General features: G+C 38.2%; 1 protein-coding gene across 1 annotated transcript in view; it reads left to right on the top strand.

Moving 5' to 3' along the window:
• The first annotated feature begins 2,790 nt into the window (after positions 1-2,790).
• LOC149264779 (uncharacterized) overlaps positions 2,791-10,300 on the top strand; it is a 275,432-nt gene continuing 267,922 nt past the window's right edge. The window contains exon 1 of the mRNA XM_089390351.1: positions 2,791-3,083. Within this exon, the coding sequence (XP_089246477.1) occupies positions 2,931-3,083 (153 nt within the window). The 5' untranslated portion in view covers positions 2,791-2,930. The remainder of the gene's footprint in view (positions 3,084-10,300) is intronic.

The following is a 10,300-nucleotide window of genomic DNA, read 5'->3' as shown; positions in this document are numbered from 1 at the left end:
AAATATCAATATGAAAGGATAGGCATTTTATCACTCCTAACCTCCAGTACCATTTCCATAGTGGCACAAGTAGGAAGTGAAGTCTCATAAAATTGTGAAAATGGTTGGGAGAGGTGCAGTAGAATTTTAATTTGGGACTTTGTTTGGATTTAATTTATTGGAGGAGCTTTCTGAGTGATGTTGAATATGGTTTCAAGAGTATCCCATGATCCATCTTCTAACATTTCATAGGTTGGTCATGGTGCATTTAATCTAATAGAAGACTTAAGAACATTTGAATTTAATTTGCTCCTAAATCTACAACTAGATTTATTCTCTTGGATTTGTGTCTTGCTCTATGTCTAGCCATTGTTAGATTTAGTCTACTTTGGCTCTTAAAATTGGTCTATCACTAGCATGGAGAATGTTCTATCCTAAAGGTAGTGATGGTCAAAGATGGCCAATCACATCATTTTAATTGATATATCCTCTCCAATCATCGAACCTGTGCCAAGATCAACAAAGAAGTGAAGGCTATATCATAGACATGTAGGTAGCCCTCTCTCATATTGCTATTCAATTTGATATTTAGAGATCCAATTATGTAATTTTTAGAGATAGTGCTTTGTCAAAGTAGGGAGATTGAGAAACTAGAAGTTGATTGTAGCATGTCAGATGGATTAGTCTTGGATCTTACTAGGAGCTTCCCCTCTTTGGTTTCCCATATTTCAATTGACTTTATCCCTAATATGGTAATGGACAAAGACATTGTTCATCAAGCATAATGAAACATGGAGATGAGAAATTGCGGAATTGGAGAATAAGCCATAAGCTAATATCAAATAGCCAACCCTTAGTGGGCATATCATCTATTAAGTATAGGCTCCTTTAAAATACAACTTAAAGTTGATTTGCTTGTAGATCAATTTGTTGGGATCAATATTAATAGGTATTTTAGTTATATTTCTAGGAAATTAAGAATAATTCAATTTATAAGTATAAATTTTGAAATTTTAGTCCAATTTGTTTTTATTAACATGTTTAAAGTATTGAGACATCTATCTTTTAATTAAAATTATAACCATTTTATTCTTAAAAACCAAACTAAATTTTATATATTTTATATTAATTCATTAAAAAATAAAACAATTTTATATATTTTATATTAATTCATTAAAATAAAATTAAAAGAAGTTAATAAAATAACAAATTCAATTTGAATAATGAATTTATTTTCTATAAATAAGGCAAAGTTTTACCCTAATATATTCATTTTTCAAATTATATAAATTATTTTAAAATAATCAAATTCATAAAAATAGAAATTACCACCTTACACATGAAATTATAAGTTAAAACAAAGTTAGCCATCTATTCAATCCATTGCGCAAAAAATATATATTGAAATTCTAATGATCATTATCTTAAAAACAAATCCTAAATATATAGTATTTAAACTTATTAAAAAAACTAAAAACTTATATAAAAATTATTAAAAAAATAATTTTTTATAAAACTTATATATATAACTCGTTAAAAAAACTAAAAACTTATATAAAACTTATTAAAAAAGGTTAAATATTATAGAGTGAGGATTTGTTTTTAAGATAATTATCATTAGAATTTCAATATATAATTTTTGATGAAATGGTTTTATTAGTTATAATAATATAATTTGATTTCTTGTTATTTAAAATGCATAAATATTAAATGGAATCGACACCTTAAAAAAATGTTGAGATACTTGAGCTTTTTAAATTAAACAACTTAAAATTATAAATCTTAAAAATAAAATTCAACAAAAAAATACAAGAAAAAGACCATTTCGTTTATTAGTGAAACTTGAGCTTTCTAGATTAAATAACTTAAAATTATAATTCTTAAAAATCTCTACAATATTTTAGACAAAATTAAACAAAAAAAGTATAGGAAAAAGACCATTTCGTTTATTAGTGAAACTATACGTATAATTTTACTCAAATTGCAATTTAAATATATAAATAAATTCAAGACTTAATTTTTTTTATTACATTTCATTTATAAATTCTCAACCATTAATATGTGTACTTTTAAATATTCTTTTGGTAAAAAAAAATAAAATTACAAGCATTACTGGTATTTGGAAATAAATTCAACATTTATTTATTTTTAATTATATTTAAATTTCCAAATTTAGACTTTTGTGATCCATAATTATGATTATTGAGACATTTTTGGATACTAATCACATCCAGAATATTTTATGATTAATACCGAAAAATACCCTAACAATTATATTTAAATTATATAATTTCTCTAAATTTTAATAATTCTCCCACTTTTTTTTAATAATTATAATTCAAAATAAGTTTAACAACCCTATGGAAAAAATTCCCATTTACATGTGAGAAAAGATGGCTCTTTTCATTATTATTAGCGATTAATCTCGCATTAATTATTTGCTTTAAGATGGTTCATTATTATTAGCTGTTAAGTTTAAATTGGATGATATGTTGATTGGTTAAAAGTGTGAGAAACAATTTTCCATAATAAAAGAATTAAGTGTAACTTGTAAAAAATTAGTAAGTTGATTGGTCGCAAAAATATGTTTCACATGAGAACTCGACCGCGGAGTTATTTGCGCTCTTAAGTTTGGATTGGGATCTGATATTGATAGTTAAGAATTTAATGCTAAGAATAAGAGGCACAGTGATTTGATTCCGTCAAACAATCGCAATTATGGTGGAGGGTATTGGTAACGCTCGTTAACTATGTAATGTCACCTTTCCTGGCGGAGGGAAAAGAGGAAGTTGGCTCGTGCTCTCTGTAATAGCTGTTCACATCAACATTACCTCCACATTCGAGCCCTTGTTCTCAGACCAATAACCTCCTCACAGCTTTTTATTTGAGAGTGAAATTGCTTTTATTGCTGGAGGAAAGAAGAAGGATATTTATTATTTCTCTGCGAAGACATGGATCCAATGGAGCCAACTTCCAAGCGAATCAAGCAAGAGGTTGACGAAGGGGATAACTATAATGCTGCAGAAATAACTAAGGAGCATGAACTTGGTCTAATTGCTCTTGTCAAGCGCAGGCGCTTTGAGCTTGAACAATCAATCATACAAGTAAGCCTCATTCAGTCATTCATTCTGTACTTGTTATAGGTTGTGTTTTTTTCTCCAGCTCTATCAATTGTTCTGTAGCCGAGATGGTTGCATGTCGTCTGAACAAGGAGATTATATCGAAGAATGGTGCAATGTGTGCTTCTGAAATAATTCTGAACTCTGTTTGAAGCAATATAGCTGCTGTTCTTCAAAGGTTGTAGGTGCAGATGACGGGTGCTAGGGCATTTCCTATGGTTTTCCTGTCGTATTGTTGATGGCTACATTCATGGATAATAATAGTACATGAAATGGGCATTTAAATTATGAACTCCTGACCACTAGCTGGCATGTGCTTCGCAATAACCATTAGGTCAACACATATGCTTATCTTTCGCGTGAAAGTAAAAATTTAACGGGAAAGTGAAATGCTGGAGGCCTTTAGCTTCAATCCTGCTATCAAACATGCCCAGTGCCTCAGTGCCTCAGCCGTTTGGTTTGTGGTTGTTATTCATGTCGTGTTTGTTATTGCAAACTATTGCCACAATGGCATTTTCCTATGATAGGGTTTTCTTCCACATTAATAATACCTCTTCCTAGACTTACCATGCCCGTGTTGTGAATAATTTACATGGATAAAATTGGAAGACATAGGTGGTTTATAAGTTATTACCTGTATTACAAGCTTTGCCAATTTAAAATCACTCTTCCTAGACTTACCATGCCCGTGTTGTGAATAATTCTACATGGATAAAATTGGTAGACGTAGGTGGTTTATAAGTTATTATCTGTATTACAAGCTTTGCCAATTTAAAAGTTGATTTTAAGGTACAAATCCTTGGGTTGATGTGATAGTATTCTCCATTACTTCTGCACTAAGATCCCCAATGATTTTGGTGTCAGCCCTGATGGATCCTTCAATTGATATTCTTATTCATGGTCTGTTTTTTGTTGTTTTTTTTCTTTTCTTTTCTAACCATGGTGAAGCACTAATTCGTTGGAGTAATCTGGGCAAGGGCAAGGCCCAAGATCAAACTTATCGGCTGCCGCTCTAACACAAAGATTATATCCAACATTCCATAAGCTAGATATATCAGGAATTTATGACTTAGCAAGAGCTGAGACTCCACGAGGGTGGAGGAGCCTATTCCTTATCATAACAGGCCAAAGATGCCCCCATGGGATTTGAAACTAGGTGGAAGGGATAGCATCCCATTGTGCCAACCACGTGGTCCTCCCACGAGGAGACCCCTGTTTGTTGTTATATGCCACTATTACAGTTTCCTACAGTGCATACCCATTATTTAAGGTGCTTGATGGCTGTGCAAGACAGAAGTGAAAGTGAGGAAAACATGTTCGAAGCGTACCTTGATACCTTTTGTGGGTTTTATCTCACCTCATCCCAGCCTGCCTTTCCTCTGTCGATCACTGAGTGTTTTGTCATATTCATTAACGAGGTGGCTTCAATACCACTCGAACATCGAACTTCTGCAGCAATGATCAATTGGGTAACTACTAAACCACTCTAACATCAGACCTCAGCAGCAGTGATCAATGCACCCCAAATATTTTTGCATTATGTTTTAGCTTATGATAGTCAGTTGCAATCTGGGAATTAACAGCCATAAAAAAGCCCGTCTCATTGGTTGTGACAGGACTTATCTTGTGTGTGCAGGAGAGTGTGGCAAGTGATCACAATCCAATAACTATCAGAGCAAACATTCGTCATACTTACAATTCCATTTGCACATTTTCCCAGTAGCTTGTGATTGCCACCCAATATATCTACGAATCAAATTTATCTCCTCCATGGTTCTATGGCATATGTGGAAACTTGCACTTGTGCTTGCCAATCCATCATTTCCCAACATTCTTGGCATGAATTCCACTTCAAGCACTGCTGTCAGTGTCAATGTTGTATGCCCGAGAGAATTAACTAATCACCAGAGAATTTGGTTTGCAGTGAAAAGTCAATAGATGCCAGGTTGCCAACGTATAATTTCTAGGCTGTAGTGGCTATGCCTTTGCTTGTCTGCATTAGGATTTGAACTCATAACTGCAGTTTGATAACTGCATCAAGATTCTTCTCAATAATCACTAGAGTTGTTCATTTCTGTTATGTACATCCGGAATAACTAATTAACAGAGAATTTAGTTTGCAGTAAAAACTTAAAAAGCCAATAGATGCCAAGTTGCCAACACATTATTTCTAGGCAGTAGTTGCTACGCCTTTGCTTGTCTGGATTAGCATTTAAGCTTATAAATGCAGTTTGATTACTGCATCAAGATTCCTCTCAATAATCACTACAGTAGTTCAATTTTGTAATGTGTCTTGTATACTAAATCATCAAAAGAGTGCCCAATGGTTTAGGAGTAGTTCATTTTTGTAATACATCTTATATACTGATTCATCAAAAGAGGGCCTAATGGTGTGCTGCGATTTGCCTATAGCAATTATTATTATTATTATTATTTTTTTTTAAACTGAAACGGTTATGGATTTTATTTATTTGAAAAGATCTTGGGTCTTTGCCGGAGCGACCCCTATTACATTGCAGAGTTCTAACTGTTGCTGATTATGATCTACTAGATTTTTAGGGCATTTGTACAAAGCTTTCATTGTTTACAATTAGCAGTCCTTTCATAAGAGAGCTGCCTTTGTTTGCCATCTGATCAGCTTCACTATTTGACTTTCTAAGAATATGATAAAACTTGCACGTGTCAAAGTCTAGGAGAACTCTCTTCAATCTGTCCAGTATTTTGTTGAGGCTGGCATTGCTAAACAGTATTCCCAACTTTAGGTTTTTTATTATTATCTCTGAATCTCCGAAAACTTGAAGGTCTTTGGCACCTTTGTCTCTTGCAATATGGCAAGCTTTGAGAAGCCCAAGAATCTCTGCTTGATTGTTGGATTTCTGGCCTAATCCCCAGCTGAAACAGTCTTTTGAAACCCCATCCGGAGAGTAGATGACCCCCCCAGCACCAGCAGTGCCGGGATTACCTTTGGACGCTCCGTCGAAGAAAATTGTGGATAAGTTTTGAGACCGCCACCAAGATTGAAAATTATCATCTTCGTCTCTTATGCGCCATTCCTGATTGGCCTTTTGAGGAGAGAGGAGATGCTTACGCGGGTAAGGCTCTAGCGGGCCTAGCCATCTTTTTTCTTCAGGTAGTAACAAAGGGTCATCTTTGAAATACTGCTGTTGGGCCGCTTCCAGGAGAAAGGATTTAGCTTTTGCAGCAACTTGCAACGGAGAGTGCCTCATCTCTCTGAAGATCAGCTGATTTCGGGCCAGCCAAAGCTGCCAACAAACGTATTTGGGGAGTGCTGTCCAAATTTTGCTCCAGAATGATTTGGAAGGGATGCGCTGGGAATAGAGTAGGCTCCATGTGGCATAGAGATCTGCAACAGAGATTTGTGAAGGCAATATAATCTGAAATTCATGTAAAATAATTCCCCATACCTCTTTTGCAAAATTGCACTCCAAGAAAAGGTGCTGGGCTGTTTCGAAATTGTTGCTGCATAACACACATTTGTGCGGCCCTGCTATATTCCTTTTTTCCAGGTTATCACCAGTTAGGAGTTTATTATGGACCAGAGTCCAGAAGAAGAAATTCACTTTTGGTAAGGCTAGGGAGTCCCAGACATTCTTCCAAAAGGCCGGTGTTTGTCTGCTGTTTCTTGAGGCCTGCAATGCTCTGTAACCTGCAGCTGTGGTGTAGACTCCGGACTGACCCCAACCCCAGCTATCTTTCATGGATCTGTTGACAGGGGCTGCTTCCTCCAGCAGATCTTCAAGCAGGGTTTGTTGATGGGATAACCGGGCTGGGACTCCATGAAAATCCCATCCTGCCCAATCTCCACGCTGATCCCAATTTGAGAGGTCGTATATGGTGTTGACTCCTGCTTGCTTCAGCCAGTCCCTGAGATCAGCTATGTCCTCATTATTATTCAGAGGTTCTTTCCCCATAATACTGTCGAGCCACAGGTGGGTGCGTTTGCCGTTGCCAGGGATCCTGTAGACCTGTTTGTTGAAGAACTTGCTGCTTCTGCAGCATAATTTCCACACCTGCGTGCTGTTTACTGTATTTGCGTTCTGGAGGTTGCTGAGGGATTTGTTGGGTCCGTACTTTGTACGCAGCAAGACACTAACCGGATGAGAGGGCTCATGGATCAGCTTCCACAAAATCTTTCCTCCCAGCGCTAGATTGACGAGAGCTGGGTCTCTAATTTGCAACCCACCTTCTGCCATTGTTTTTTTCACCACGTCCCAGTTCACCAGATGTATTTTGTTTTCGTTACCCTTACCTCCCTGCCACAGGAAGTCTCTGAGCAGTTTGGAGATTTGCTCTGACACATTTCTTGGTGCTAGGAGAAACGCTGCCTGGAAGATTGGTAGCGCCGACAGCATGGCTTTTATTAAAATTACTTTGCCTCCCTTTGTCAGCCAACAGCCTCCCCACGCTGCAATTTTGTTTTAATTTTCGAGATTGTTTCGCTCCAAAGCGATCTTTTATTGGCTCATGATATGATGGGAAGGCCCAGGTACTTGAATCTATCCCATGTTGCTTGACCTTTGAATCCGAGGAGAGTGGTTATGCCAGTGAGTTCCCTCTGATCTATATTCCAGTTGAAAACTTTGCTTTTGCTCTCATTGATTAAAGCCCCAGAGGCTCTACAATAACTTCTAAGAGCTGTGTCAATGGCTTTGGCAATTCGGATGGAGGCTCTGCCAAGGAGAAGGGAATCATCAGCAAATAGAGCGTGGTTCAAGGCATCAGCTCCATGGGAAGGTTTGAGACCCGGAATGTTGCCGTTTAGTCTTTCAGCAGTGAGTTTACGACTGAGGGAATCTGCCATTATGATGTACAGGAATGGGGAGAGAGGGCATCCCTGCCTGATACCTCTCTGGGCTTGGAAGAAATTTGTGGGGCGGCCATTGACTAAAGGGGCAATCCATGGTTTGTCGATGCAAGCTTTAATAAGATTAACGAATTGGGTCGAAAAGCCAAAGGAGAGAAGGACATTGCTGAGGAAAGAGCGATCAACTCTATCGAAGGCATTTGCCATGTCTAATTTAATCAACATACCTTTTTCATTCTGCTGCTTGCTTGAGTGTATAGTCTCCTGAACTTGGATTACATTATCCAGAATATGCCTGCCTTCCACGAAACCACCTTGAGGAGAGGAGATCAGTCTTTTTAACAGGGGCTTGATCCGATTTGCTAACAGTTTAGCTAGAATTTTATATGAAGCGTTACACAACAAAATGGGCCTGAATCTTGCGAATGACTCCGGATTGGTGTCTTTGGGGATTAAAGCGAGGTAAGTGGAGTTGGTTCCTCCACCTATCTTGGCTTTTTTCATGAACCAACCTATCATTTTGTGGAGATCAGCTTTGATAAGATGCCAACAAGCTTTGTAGAAATGGATTGTAAATCCATCAGGCCCGGGAGCCTTGTCTGCGTCCATGGACCAGATAACGTTTATGATTTCCTCCTCAGTGATTGGCCTGCAGAGAGTTGCGTTTTCTTCAGGGCTGATGAGAGAAGGGATGTTAGCGATGAATTCAGTGGCTTCCTCATTGTTGCTGTGAGTTCCTTCTCTGTATAGATTCCTAAAGTGGGTTTCGGCGGCAGCTTTGACTTGGTTAAATCCTTTGCAAACATTGCCCTCAGCTGTTTTGATTTTTGCTATGTGGTTCCTTGACAATCTCGCTCTATATTGTCGGTGGAAGAAGGAGGTGTTTCGGTCTCCAGCCTTCAGCCACAAACTTCTGGATTTGAGTCTCCAGTATTCTTCTTCCTTTCTGAAAGATTGGTATGTGGATCGTTGGGCTTTTATTTCTTTTTCCAGCAACTCTGTTGTGATATCTTTGCTTTCCATCTCTATTTGCAGAGTCTGCAATGAATGGACTGACTCCTTTCTTTGCTCGGTAGGAGAGGGGGCTGGTCTCTTTATCCAGTTCTTCAGAGCCTATTTTGTGGCTTTCAACTTTTGCTCCCAGACATAGCTTGGGGATCCCATGAAAGTTTTGGCCCAAGCTGCCTTCACTGTCTCTATAAAACCTTCCCTCTCGATCCATAGAGGGCTGAACCGAAACGGAATAGGTCCCAGGTCTTCTTCATCTTCCAAGAGGAGCTGAATAGGCTTGTGATCATAAGCAAGTTTAGGCAGAATTTTAGTGATGATTATCTTTTTGTTCATCATTATGGAGCTTTGTACCATGAATCGGTCTAAACGTGCTGAGATGTGATCTGTTCCCACTCTGTTATTGGACCAAGTGTAAATGCCGCGGACAGGATTGAAGTCCAAAAGGTCCCAGCGCTGAAAGAGCTCCTCCACCACGTCTAGCATGGGGTCTCTATTGCTTGACCCCCCCATCTTCTCTTTTGCTTTCATAATGATGTTGAGATCCCCTGCTATGATGATATTGCTGGGAGATGACTGCTCTAAAAAGGCGGAGAGGGAGTTCCAGCATTCTCGTTTTTCATAGTAAGAAACTGGGACATAAAGATTGAAAAGGGAAATAGACAACTTACTTGCTTTGTGCATCAATTCCGTAAAGATCCAGTGCTGTGTTTCCTGATGATTTTTCAGATGAAAAAGGTCTTCGTTCCAGAGAGTTGCCAGCCCTCCAGAAGTTCCCCTTGAGCTGACAACTTTGCCTATTCTTTTATTCCACTTTGAACTGCTGATCTCTAGAAGGGCTTGGCCTTCTATTTTGGTCTCTTGGAGCATGAGGATATCTGAGGGTTCTGCTTTCATAAGATCCTTGACTGCTTCTGTTTTGGAGGGGTTCCCCAGTCCTCTACAGTTCCAAGAGACGAGATTCATTATTTACTTAAGGGAGTGTTGAGGCCTCCCTTGGAAGGCCTTGGTTTGATATTTCGCCCAATAGACATTTCTATTGTAGCTTGACTTCCTTGTATTTTGAGTCTTTCTGCCTCCTCCTCCCTCTTTTCTTTGCGGGATTTCCTTCCTGCTTTTTTCGTTTGTCGCTCGTAGGTTTCATCCTCTGAGGAACCAGAGCTTTCAACTGGTTTTTTCCTTGCTATTTTTGCATATGAGGGATTGGAGGGACTGCCTTGGTTGGCCTCGATCTGAATTGCTTCCCCTTCCTCTTTGTTTGAAGGTGGAGTGTCTGCCTATTCTACATTCTCCTGGGATAGGGTTACTTGATTGTTCTGAGCACTTTCTGTCCCATTTGGAATTACTTCCGTTTCCTGGTTGGCTTTGG

Source organism: Pinus tabuliformis, chromosome 6, assembly GCF_031772625.1.
Source record: "Pinus tabuliformis cultivar Carrire ecotype Pingquan chromosome 6, CPIR1, whole genome shotgun sequence".
In the NCBI taxonomy this organism is placed as follows: Eukaryota; Viridiplantae; Streptophyta; class Pinopsida; order Pinales; family Pinaceae; genus Pinus; species Pinus tabuliformis.
This window is presented reverse-complemented; position numbering and strand designations above follow the sequence as displayed.